General features: G+C 34.6%; 2 protein-coding genes across 3 annotated transcripts; one reads left to right on the plus strand and one right to left on the minus strand.

Moving 5' to 3' along the window:
* Window positions 1-5: 5 nt before the first annotated feature.
* On the minus strand, window positions 6-5,244 carry LOC116308912 (putative Golgi apparatus membrane protein-like protein CG5021). Of its 2 annotated transcripts, XM_031719432.2 has the most exons (7): window positions 5,208-5,244; window positions 5,053-5,129; window positions 3,493-3,727; window positions 2,326-2,445; window positions 1,653-1,781; window positions 911-1,013; window positions 6-424 (listed from the first exon to the last, which is right to left on the minus strand). In XM_031719432.2, the coding sequence occupies exons 1-6, from the start codon at window positions 5,217-5,219 to the stop codon at window positions 945-947; spliced, it is 642 nt and encodes a 213-aa protein (XP_031575292.1). In that variant the 5' UTR covers window positions 5,220-5,244; the 3' UTR covers window positions 6-424; window positions 911-944. The 2 variants fall into 2 exon arrangements, with proteins under 2 accessions (XP_031575292.1, XP_031575293.1); XM_031719433.2 differs by lacking the exon at window positions 911-1,013.
* A 3,577-nt stretch (window positions 5,245-8,821) lies between these two features.
* On the plus strand, window positions 8,822-11,597 carry LOC116308878 (nudC domain-containing protein 3). The gene is made up of 6 exons (XM_031719390.2): window positions 8,822-9,149; window positions 9,312-9,473; window positions 9,630-9,778; window positions 9,854-10,074; window positions 10,166-10,455; window positions 10,714-11,597. The coding sequence occupies exons 1-6, from the start codon at window positions 8,967-8,969 to the stop codon at window positions 10,807-10,809; spliced, it is 1,101 nt and encodes a 366-aa protein (XP_031575250.2). The 5' UTR covers window positions 8,822-8,966; the 3' UTR covers window positions 10,810-11,597.
* The last annotated feature ends 1,106 nt before the right edge of the window (window positions 11,598-12,703 follow it).

The following is a 12,703-nucleotide window of genomic DNA, read 5'->3' on the forward strand; positions in this document are numbered from 1 at the left end:
ATACATTGGTTTTATTGATTTTATTTACTTTTGCATAAATTACCATTTCATAATAAATATACCTCCCTTATGTTCTTTCTATTCTCACTATTCAAAGAACAGAAATTTTTACATTATAAATGTTTTCATTAAAAAACTTCTAGAATTATTTCTCTGTGTGAAGAAAACAAAAAATGGACTGGGGTGAGCTTTTCATACTTTTTTCTCTCACTTCTATAGTCTGAATGAATGAGATTATAAAATAGGATTGCAATTTTTATTACATCCACTGTGGATTATCCAAGTTTTATCTCCAGATATATTAGCCAATCTGCTATTGAAGAAAAAACTGGTTTGAGTTGGCATTGCATTGTATTTTAATCTGTTCAGGTAAGTGCTTTACACAGATACATGGTTTTTACTTGTCTTCAGGTGATGCCATTGTCTGAAATTTTAAGAAAAGAGCAAATAAAAATACTGCAATAATAGATCAAAAACGGCTCCAAATGCATTTTCTTGTTTCGTGTGTACTTTGAAGATAGGAGTGTAAAAACGTTTGTTCAAAATTTCCAAAACCTAATTATTTTTTATTGCATCCTATGCAGATTGGCCTGGGGTTCAATTAAAGTTGAAGTCTCTCTTCTCCCTCCTCTCCCCTCCCCCCCCTCCCCCACCCACACAATCCCCCTCCCCCCAACACATACAGCCTCCCATACCCCTGGGTTAGCAGGAGGCAACCCATGATTTTTAAAAAGTGAATGTAACAGGGTACCTCAGGCCAATACCAAAGGAAACCCATAAAAACTTGTGGGAAAATGAGGTCTCAAATATGAGAGTTTCAAGTAAATTGAGTGAAAGTTTCTATGCGTTTACAGCTGTTATAAACAAATTTTTGTGCTGAATTATGAAAAAATCAAGTCTTCATACATACCATCATAATGATATAGAGTATATGATACATCAGATTAGATCAGGTTAGACACCATATTACCAGATGGTTGAATGTTGAATTGAGAGTGGAGTGGATTATCAGACTTTAGAATGGTCACCAAGAGCAGAAAATGATATACAAGAGTGGAGGAGTATTGAAGGTAGATTTGACAAATAAGAAATAGAAAAATGCAGAATTAACATTCATTTTGTCCTATCCTAGAATACTTTAGGACAAAAAACACACCATTCTCTCATTTGAAAAGTAGGAAAGGAGAGGAAGCAACCCAGATCCCATGAGAAAATGAATTCAAGGTAGGGATCATATTTGAATGGTATTTTCTTGGGAAGAGGAACTCTGATTAAACCCCAATTTGCTGAAAATCTTAGGGGTGCACGTGGGGAAGTGTGTGAGTTTAATCTCTTAATAAATATAATCATTGATCAAACATCCTATGTGAAAATATCACAAGATATAACACCATTTTTAAGAATCCCTAGGAAGTACTTAAAAGTAGTAAAAATCTACTAAAATTGTATTTCATTGATAATTATCATATATTAAACAGAATGTTACATGTCCTGGTTGGATATGCAGATTTTATCTTCTCATAAGATATCACCTCAACACTCATACATAAAATCTATATCTCTGCGCGACCATGTAATATCCTCTATTTATTCTCCCCTGTCAACGAAGCACCTATCCTGGACAAATGTGGACCTACAGAAATGATTCATACCTGTGATAAGAGTTGTCTGCCGAGGAAGTTTCCAGCAAAGCTTTTGATTTTCTTGCCTGCATCTTTTTTACACTTGATGTATCCAATCATGTTTGCAATATTTAGTCCAAGCCCAACCACTACCACAAGCTACCATAAAAATATAGAAAGAATCTCATTATGAAATGGGTATGTTGGGGGCTAATACCTCTTAACTAGTTTTGGTTACTGGTGTTCAGAAATAAATTGTATTATTTCATTTATCATTTATTATTTTTATTATTATTATTTATTATTATTACTTTTATTCTTAGTCTAAGAATGATTTCATTTAGTTCATACACCATTCTCATAATGGCCTATGAGTACATGAAAACAAGGTCACCCAAATTGCAAGGCAATTGCCCAATAAAGGTGGTTAGCGCGAATTCAGGTCAAAACAAAAGGTCAATTTCTATACTTTTCTTCATTAAACCTGGTTCATGTACTTTTACTTCTTTTATTGTAAACTAATGGCTTGGTGAGCTCGTTTTCATGCACTTGTCAGTCATTATGACAACGGTATATTTGGTGACTCACACACCAGCATTAAATGGTTAAACAGTTCAACAAACATAAAACCACAGGGTTCCCATTCAAACTCCCAGATACTCTGTATGGTTAGCCTGTGGCGTTACCTAGGTAACTTACTTACCAGCCACTTAAACTTCAAGGCAAAGAGAGCAGCAACCAAGAAGAATGTCCATATAATAGGACAAATAATTAGACCAAGCCAGAATAAGCGAGACTCTAAAGGTGTAACAATGGAATTATTCTAAAAATAAAAAAGTATATTTTCAAAGTCAAAAAACATGAAAAAAATACCTCTAACTAAGTAATCATTTTCCTGCTACAGTGGATTTCTGTTATCTTGAAATATCTTGAACTTTCCATTATCTCAAACTTGAGGTGTGTCCCATGGACTTGCATCACTACAGTTTTACCCTGTGACCCCTATTATTCCTGGTTCCCATGTGGTTTGAGACAACATGACTCCAATGTACAGTATAATTAGCAATTATTCACTGAAGGCGAAGTGAATATGGTAAATGTTCTCCATATTCACTGAGCCTGAGGTGAATAATTATTTTAGCATATACCAACTTGTGTACAGAGTAACTTATTTTTATATACAATAATTCAATAAAAACAAACAAACAGAAACTTTTAGTTTGCATGACAAATTCACGCAAAACGTTTAGCAAAACTTTTAGCAAAACTTTTAGGCCATACTTCGTTGCCTTTTTAGTATTGATAGGAATGGCATTTACTTTCATTTTTTCAATTTCCTCATCGCAAATTGTGGCAAAACGATTGCCGGCAGATGCCATTTTGTTGCCGACTCAATATTCCGAGATTCAGAGGTGAATATCGTACAATATTCACCTCCAATTAACCGATGAGCGTGTGCGTTCTTAGGAAGTACACAAGTTGGTATATGCTAATAAAGTATAAATTGATGATAAATTGTCTAAATGATCACATGTGCCCTTGAAGCTTCGCTGTTCATTTTTCAGACCATTTCTCATCCTTTAACTTTATCAGCCAATATCCCAGTTACTAGAAGGCAAGGAGGATAATGGGAGGGGGCTACAATGAAAAATAGGTTGTATTGAAAAAATAGAAAGCTAATGCCTGTTGATATGCATCTTGCTACTCTTATTTATGAATATAAGAATTAAGCAATTAGTTTTTTAATTGTGAGTATTTTTGCATTATTACAAACTGTAAATTTGAAACATCATTTCTCAAAAAGAGGGCCATAGCCCCCCTAGCTCCTACATTGGCCTGGAAGGGGTTTATTCAATTCAACATGATTTACCTTTCTTGATTCAAAGACCCAATGACTATTTCCATCTTCGTCAACATAATTCCACCATCGTAGTCCCACCAACAGACGACCACTTACATTCTTTACAGTCCAAAAGTCAAATGACAATAACAAGACAATGATGATGAAATTTGTGATGAAGCTATCACTAAACCACCCACATAACAAATACGCCACAACTGCAGTTATACGGAAGAAGACATGGAAGAATGCAACATATGGATGTCTGAAAAAGAATCAAATGAGAAATATTTATTAGATTCTATTAGATATAATACATCCTCAAAACATTATCTGGTCTTTATGCTTTGGTTTAGAGCTGGATGCACTTTTCTTAATAACTATTAACTGATCTTGAATATATATGATAGATAAAAAGAAAACAATGCATACTGTTTGATATATAAAGTGCTTAAAATAACAGCCAGACATAGGACAATGTTCGGCCAGAACTGGGACTTGTCCATTCAAATCTTTGTCTTGCCGGTCATTTTGACCAGTAACATTGAGCCAGAAATGAGGAATGACTAAGCTAAAGTTAATTTTGTCTGTGATCATGACGGATAGGTTAAATTAATTAATTTTAGCCCTGATATATATGATAGATGTGTTGATCATCACAGTGAATGAGCGATCTAAGTGAACGCTGTAAAGAAAGACTTGAAAAAATGATTTCAAGCTTCAACGGGAATCGAACCCATGCATGACCTCTGCGATGCCGGTGCGATGCTCTACCAACTGAGCTATGAAGCCAATCCTGTTGGCGAGCGGTCATTTTTGTTGGGTTCACCAAGCCACTATATGTAATAAGTGTGAATATTGAATGGGTAGAACTGTGGTGAAATAATGATAGATGTGTTGATCATCACAGTGAATGAGCGATCTAAGCAAACGCTGTAAAGAAAGCCTTGAAAAAATGATATATATACTCAACTGTTGAACAAAAAGGTATCAATTGATACTCATCTTAGTACTCATTTTTAAATCCTCTATATCTTTATCTTTAATATAAGACTAAAAGTTGGTTTAGCTTTTTACTATTGTATTATTACTTTTGAATCATAATTTATATATATTTTACAGCGCTTAGAGCCGACTTGTATAGGCGCTATATAAATCATATTATATTATTATATTATATTATCATTAAATTTATTTTTGTATAGCCTCCCTTCAAGTCTACTTTTTTCCTCCCCCTCCCCTCCCCCATAAGATTCACCTGACTCTAAGTAAGACAGCAGAAAATAGACACAATAAAAAAATACATATGAAGGAAATGTGGTTATTCGTGGAGACTTCTATCTGCAGCTTCCAGACCAAAAGGAAGAGATTCATAAACTGAAACAGTTCACGTAGTTTAATTTAGTAAATTTAATTCTTATAACAATCAGCTTTTTAAGGATAATTTTCATAACTTTGATAGTTTTTTCCATCTAATCGAATTTTCGTTAGTGATTTATTAAGTTGAAAGCGTGGCAATAAGAGACAAAAAACATCCGACAACAGATATAAAATGTGAATCAAATCTTCAACCAAAAACACACATCTCACCTAAGCTTTTTCCCTCTAGTGGATTCTTCTTCGTCGCCAAAATTTAGTGCTACGTCTTCTGTTGCATCAAGAGGGTTCTAAAAAAGAATAAGAATACTTTAAAGATAAGGATTCGTACGTAAAGAACGAAAATTCATTGAATCAAAGTATCTTACCACGGCCGCCATCTTGGATTTGTCGTAATCTGACCGAGTTGTGTTGGCGATTCCACAAGAGACTGGGGCGACTTCTACCTGATTTAGTGGGAAGTGGAGGGGATACCCGCTACTCTGGATTTTGTACTCGGAAATCTTTAAGATTAAAAGCCCTGTTTGAATATATGCTATGCGACGTTTTTCTTTAAAGAAAGATTCACTTCAGAAAACTAGCAGCCAGCCTTTCAAGGAGCCATCCAATAAATAGAGTTCGTGCAAGAGAACATGGTCTCTTGGTTCGTCACTATTATTTTGACCTTCTCCCGAGACGTGCTATTGCAAGCTCATTTCAACTTCGTTATTCGTTAGAATTTTAGTAACTTTTTATTCTTCTTTAGAAGAAAAGAGTTTTCTTACACTGCACACGCATTGATATGAGTTTGTATAATATTTACATCTTTCAAGTCTCACCGACTCAGCGTTCCTCCTTAACGAGCACATTGAAGAAAAAGCAACTAATAAACCTTGTGCAGGTTTGCTCAAAAGGTTTGCCACATTACGTGGTTAAACATTTGCTTATGTACATGCGTTGGTTTTGGTCAAGTAACTAGTCCAGAACAGAACCGCCCCTTCTCTCCGTCTGAATAGACATGTTTAATAGAGTGCCTGAGTTCTTTCTATAGTTTTACATAAATTTTAAGACATAATTAATTATTATTTCGGTTAATTTTTAGCCGTTTCAGTTAAACTTTTCTTGTGTACAAAGAGAAGGCAGAGCTACGCTGTTCGTTATCCATTCCCCTCATCGCAATCAGACGTCTGTCGCCGTTTATCGATAAGCGTGGAAAGCTTTCAAGAGGGTTGAACCCACTAGGTTGCTCGTGTTGTGTTCCAAGAAACTCCGGGATAAAGACTCGTCTGCGATTGTAGCACCACGGAATACTTTGACCATGCGATTGGTAACGAGTGGAACAGAAGGAAAACCAAGGATAAACGCTATAGGTTGGGTTTGGTGTTTTGGGGCCTGCTTTAGCTCTTGTTCTTCGCGCTCTGTGATTTTTAAACCAAACCTTTAAAAAGAAAATTGCAGTGAATTTATTTTTAACGAAAGACACAATTGCATGTTATTTCTTCCGGTTTTCTCTAACGTTTGCTTCCAGCTCAATGTATCTCCAGTGACGTTTTTCTTTAGTTCCATATCAATGTTAAATATGACATACCTTGATAGAAGAATAAGATTTATCGAACTTTTAGGCCATATGTTCGCACAACCTTCGCGATGGATAGCGGTAATTGAGGAATACTTCTTCTAGTTCTTGTTTTTGAGCAGCGGTAAATACGGTTCTCTTTCTTTCTGCAACATTATTCTGCTGGAATGTTTGAGGAGTGTTTCCTAAAAAATACGACGATAAAAATTGAAACATAAAGCACGATAAAACGTAAAGTTTGATAAGAATCATGATCTTGTCAACAACTATTCCTGCTAAAATTAATTCTTAACAAATTTTAGTAACTGATATTTGTATTTTTCGTATCTTAAGTCATCGTAGAAAAAAATGTCAAGAGATTTTAAAAATTAAAAGAGCAAGCTCCAGTAACTCGTAGCCTATATATCTAATTTTTCACTAAAACAGTAACGTAACAGTCACTAGTTCAGCACCTTACCTTTGCGAGGCGTGTCGCCATCACCACCAGACCTTAGTGCATCTTTTTTTCTCCAGCTTAAATCCATTTAAGTCTTGATTTTCCTGAACATAATCAGTTTTTATCATTAGCAGCCCAGGCGAACGGGATTGTTCTGCTTTATGCATCAGGGACACATTTTTGTCAAGCATTTCTTCTGCCATTTTTCAAAATACAGTGGTATCCGCCAGATCTCTGAGCACCTTTTTCAGTAGAGATTAAGAAACTCTTTTTCTTACAATTTGTCTTTAAAATTTATATAACTGATTATCGTTATATCGCAACGACTTTAATATGATTCGAAGCTAAGACATTATACGTCATCTTGTGACGTCAAAATTCTCTTATTAGAACTCTTTACGCTCCCAGTTTTCGGGAAATTGACTGGACGTGATATCGAAGCCAACCTTCATGAAAATAACAAATAGATAGAAGATAAATTGACGGTAATATTCTTTGAATCTTACGCATTACACGGTCTCAAGCTTTTTCTTTCTTTCTTTCTTTCGTCCGGTTGTTGTTGTTGTTGTTGTTATTAACTGTTTTATATTGAAAATATATATAAGATAAGACAGGCTTTTTTTACTCACAAAATTTTGAGCAATCCTTCCGGAATATCTGATATCTTCAGTGAATCTATAATACCCGTGTCAGATATTCATTCTTACAATACAAGATTTTCATCTAATAATAAAGTTTCTATAAAAAACAAGTAGGAACAAATTATGGTAAATTTACATTTAATTTTAGTATTTCTAAAATCTGGGAAACAATACCCAAATCAATCAAAAGTCTTCCTTATTCATCCTTCAAACAGATGTATAAGGAATTCTTACTCAGTAATCAATAACAATATATATATATTTATTTAATTATTTAATTTATCACCGTTTTGCTATAGCGGAAAATTCATACTGTTGAAATTAATATTATAGTCTTTTGAATTGTAGTCTTTTTCTTTTTCTTTTTCTGACCCTAAATGAAAATTACGACAGCCAACTAGAAAGCTTAGCTCCTTTGGCTGTCGTACACTTACACCTATTATATTGTTAATTATATTAAAAATTCTAAATATTATTCAACTATATATATTCTTGTAATTCTATTATATAAAATTGAAAAAAACAATGTAAATAAACTGAAATTGAATTGAATCGTTGTTGTTGTTGATGATGATGATGATGTTTCAGTTGTTGTTTTGTTAGATCTGTTAGATGGTGTCAGTTGCCAACAACTCCAAGCACGTAGCCACAGTTTCAAGTCTTTCAAGTTGAGAAAAGACATAAGAGAAAAACTGAAAAAAGAAAAAATGTTACGAGAGAAAACAAAACAAAAGAAAATGATAACAAGAAAAGAAGGGGAAAAAGACAATCGAATCGAAGAGAAAGAAGAAGAAAAAAAAAGGGAAAAGTCAAGAAAATACACCTCAAAACCTAAATAATCTTAATGATTATAGGCTATAAATTGTCATTTTTAAGCCCTCTTCCCTTTTTAAACGACATTTTTTCTAACAAGTGAGCGTTATTTTACTGTTATATCATCAAGGGGAAGTCACGCAAGCTAGAACATCGATATTTCCTTAAGTGATGTAGGTTACCATGGTGATTGTCTCAAAAATCATACGAAATTAGGATTGTTGTTGGATTGTCGGGGTATTCTCATGAAAGATGAGGGTAAGGGGGAACTAATGCTGTATAAAAACAAGTTGCTAGCGACTTTGGGTTTTGGACGGAATTTTTTCATGTATTTCACCAATAATTTAACAATTATTCGACGAAGGCAAAGTGAATATTGGGGAATATTTTTGACACAAGTGAATATAATAAATAACGTAGAGAGAGGATTTTTCACTTTCAAATTCTCTGCAAGAGGCACAAATCGACATTGGGCTGCCTGTGGTAGATTTTCGACGACCTGGACTGGGAGCGAACTTGCATGCAAACGAGGGAAGAACTGACTGAAGTACTTTGTTCGACCATCGAGATATCTTTCTTATTTTTCTTAAACATTGGCCAGTAAATATTTCAGAAAATAACTCATAAACACTCTCAATAGCTCGAGCATTGGTTATTTCAATACAAGAGGACGATCGCTGACATGGATTCCGCACAAATTGACAATCTTTTCCTTGGTATTCTCCAAAACTGTGGTCAAATTGAACCGTTTTTGGACATAATTTTTTCCTTTTTGGCCAGAAGGACAGATTTTTTTCGAATAATGCACAAAAAGGATGACAAAATGGGTTTCCCCGAAGGCATAGCAGAGAAAATGGTTATGAAGGTCAGTAAATGATATAAATTGAAATGATATAAATTACAACAGTAAAGACAGGGAATAAGATTGACATTGATTTTTCATATGCTAATATTATTTTAATTTTATTACGATAACCTCTAATATTGACTTCCTAGGACAATGTTTCTTTGTGTTATTAAAACTCAGATATTCAAGAAATACCAAAGCATAGTTCTTGGAAGTGTTGATGTAAGCAAAGAAAAGAAAACAAGCAAATCTAAGACCAAAACAGAAGCCAGAACTGATACTTCTTTGGATAGTACCCAAGAAAAACAACAAGAAAAAGAACATAAAGAAGAAGAAAAACAAGTATGATATCACTACTTAATTAATGTAAATCTGGGTAAATCTATTTTGGGCATAGTTTTCCCATTTTTGACCATGTTTCACTCCCTTGAGAATAAGATTCTTCATAAGATTCTTTAAATTTTATCATACTGACCTCTGATACATCATGTTTTGAAGAAATCTGAGATGTCTGTAGCAGCTCCAACTGTGGTTGCTTCAACTGTGGAGGTAACGTCATCCGATGTGGACCAACCTGTCCATGAGCAGCCTTGTTCATCGGACGTACAAGATGAAAAGAGTAGTAGAGCACATGATACAGAACCAAGGTTTGTTTGTAAACCATGAAAATGTAAAATTCTTTTAGCTTATCACATTTAATATTATGTATTTATTTGTTGTAGTGAAAAATCTTCAGAATCTGAGTCCAAGCTTTTAGAACCAGGCAAGCTTCCTGAATGCTATAATGGTGCAGTTTTGGATAGGTACACATGGTCACAAACAATTAAGGACATAGACATTAAAGTGCCTGTGCCAAAATGTGTTCAGCGAGCTAGAGATCTGACTGTGGAAATAAAAAGCACATCTTTGAAAGTTTGTTTGAAAGGGAACATTGCATCTGAAGGTGTGTGTTGAAATAAGATACCCAAGATTAGATAATGACAGCAATGAAGTTGATATAGCATGCAATTCTTAAAAATCTTAACATTTTTCAGAACTGCCTCCTGGAAATAATGTTCTCATTGATGGGGAACTCCAGAGAACAGTAAAATGTGAAGAATCCATGTGGTCATTAGAACCAGGAAAATGTGTCCAGATTAACCTGGAAAAAACTGAGGAACGATTCTGGACAGCTGTATGTAAGGGAGACCCTGAGATTGACAGAACCAAGGTGGATTCTACGAGGAATATTGATGACTTTGATGAACAAACACAAACAGATTTCCAGCAAGTTATGTACGATCACCAACAAAAACTAATGGGCAAGCCTACAAGTAAAGAAAAGGTATGATAAATAAGACAATTACAGCAGCCATATGTCCATATTGCATGACAGGAAAAGGGAATCCTGATCCAATCACTGACAGATTGTTCAGTTTCCTCCCTGAGCAAAGGCTTAACTAAGTCTTGGCTGTCCCCTGAATTAGAGCAATTCCAAGCTACTTTGTTTCATGGTCCCATTATATTGCTGTTTCATTGGAATTATTTGAATGATGGTTTTTACAGACCAACAGATTCAATTCATTTTATTTATTTTCTGTAGAAAACCCATGATTTGCTAGAAAAAGCCTGGAATGCAAAGGGATCACCATTTGCTGGCACACCATTTGATCCTTCACAAGTGAACCTATCAGGCTGAAAACTTTAAGACTGAATTTCAAGAACAAGTGACTCATTATTAAGCCTTTTCCGGACCCCTTATATATTAATATACTGCAATGAAACATTGCCTTTTTCAAGGCCAGGAAGTCATGTTTTTGACACAAATTTTAAAGGAAGACTGTTGAGGACTTAGTGGCACATAGGATTGTGGGAACAAAATTGAATTACAAGAAGGTATAACATTGAAAGTTGCATGTTGAAAAGTATGAATTGACAAAAAAAAAAAATTAATAGAATACTGTGCAAGCATGAGGTCTTTGGAACCACTTGAAAAGAGTGTTGTTATTATGCTGTTTATTAGTTATATAGTTTAATTTACTGAACATGAGAATGAAATAGTAAAAATTGAAAATTAAATATAATATTAAGGATTGCTCATTTATTAAGTAATGCTTCAAGGAACAAGAAACGACCTTGAAAATGGGGCATTGTTTCAAATTACATAGAGTGGATTGGTATAAGATTGAAGGTAGGGGCTGAAACTAGTTTACTGCTCCCTTCTTTAGTCACTATGACCTAATAAGAGGCCGCGATGACGTAACATGCAATCGAAGAATTGAAGGTGCATAAATAGGGGTTATAAGATGTTTTAGATAGAAAGTACTAAGGTTAGATACAAATGTGGGCTTGCTCCAACAAAGCCCTAAGAAAGCCTACCAAACTTTTTTAACCTTCAAAATCAAATTCATAAAATTCTTTCAATATTTTTAAAAAACCCTAAGAAAATATCTGTAAAACTATGGATTAAAACTGTTTCACTTCTTTGTTAACAGCCTTATCAATATACTCCAGCAATTGTCCCCTTTCCTCGTGAGCTGTGTTTTTAACATATATATGTCTAACATCAGTAAATCCTATAAAACCAAATATAACCTTCAAGTAAGGGACTTGAAAATCAAGTTTTGTCATGTCTTCCTTAGTGTAGTCTCCGCCCGATGATGTAACCAATAGGAGAGGTCTTCCAGTCACTAACCCCTTGGGGCCTGTGGTAGTCTCTTGAAATGTCAATCCTGGCTGAACGATACAGTCTATATATTGTTTAAGCACATACGGGATACTGAAATTCCACATAGGGCTTGAGACAACTAATTTATCTGCTGAGAATAGTGTTTTGATCATTGTTTCTACTAGAGTGATGTTCTCTCTGTCTCCTGGTATTTCTTGACCTGTCACCATCCTCATCTTGCTAGCAACGTGTGATAAATTGTACTGAAGTAGTTCTTTATCCCAAAGATTAACTTCTTGGATAACGTGATTAGGGTTTGCTTCTTTGTACGACTTGAAAAACGCCTTTGAAGCTATTCCTGTCCAAGATTTTTCGTCAGAGCCTGAACAATTTAAGTGAAGGATTTGTACTCTTTTTTCGGTTTTCCTTAAATCATCACTTGATTTTACTTCTCCAGGAAATGCAGAAATATAGGAACAGCTCCTAATGCCTCCTACATGTTTGAATAGAGGAATATTTGACGTTCGTTTCAGTAAAAGCCGGGTGTTTCTTAGTGAAAACAGTCTTGCCATTTTGAACTAGTGTGCGTTTACATTGCATAAGGCGCAGAATAGAACAAGGGGGGAGGCCTACTCTGAACAATAAAAGATTGAAGTCCAAAAATATTTCTGTATCTTCATTTGATATACTAGAATAAAAAAATATGATCTGTCATCATTATTATTATTTTTTCGTTGCTTAATTTGATGATTTATATCTATTTTATATTTTTATAAATTATTGTTTTAATGTAATTTTACCCCCTCCCCAGCTAAGAAAGTTTTTGTAGCTGTAAGTAAGAACTAAAATTTCATTGGTTGTTGTATCTTGTCCAATGAGAGAGGCCCTTATATCGTGTCCCAGGATACCTTGCCGCATTTAGACC

The sequence above is a fragment of the Actinia tenebrosa genome, unplaced genomic scaffold, assembly GCF_029948245.1.
Source record: "Actinia tenebrosa isolate PJP-AT-01 unplaced genomic scaffold, QUT_ActTen_1.0 PGA_scaffold17__23_contigs__length_9995812, whole genome shotgun sequence".
NCBI classification, from domain to species: domain Eukaryota; kingdom Metazoa; phylum Cnidaria; class Anthozoa; order Actiniaria; family Actiniidae; genus Actinia; species Actinia tenebrosa.

What these genes read in the sequence shown, in the direction of transcription:
- LOC116308912 (XM_031719432.2), bottom strand. An exon ending in GGGTCTTTGAATCAAGAAAG is followed by an intron (nt 2,446 to 3,492) that starts GTAAATCATGTT and finishes TTTTATTTTTAG; the next exon opens with AATAATTCCATTGTTACACC. An exon ending in CCTTGAAGTTTAAGTGGCTG is followed by an intron (nt 1,782 to 2,325) that starts GTAAGTAAGTTA and finishes TTTTTATGGTAG; the next exon opens with CTTGTGGTAGTGGTTGGGCT.
- LOC116308878 (XM_031719390.2), top strand. Translation starts at nt 8,967, where the DNA reads ATGGATTCCGCACAAATTGACAATCTTTTCCTTGGTATTCTCCAAAAC. An exon ending in CAGAGAAAATGGTTATGAAG is followed by an intron (nt 9,150 to 9,311) that starts GTCAGTAAATGA and finishes ATTAAAACTCAG; the next exon opens with ATATTCAAGAAATACCAAAG. An exon ending in AGGGAACATTGCATCTGAAG is followed by an intron (nt 10,075 to 10,165) that starts GTGTGTGTTGAA and finishes AACATTTTTCAG; the next exon opens with AACTGCCTCCTGGAAATAAT.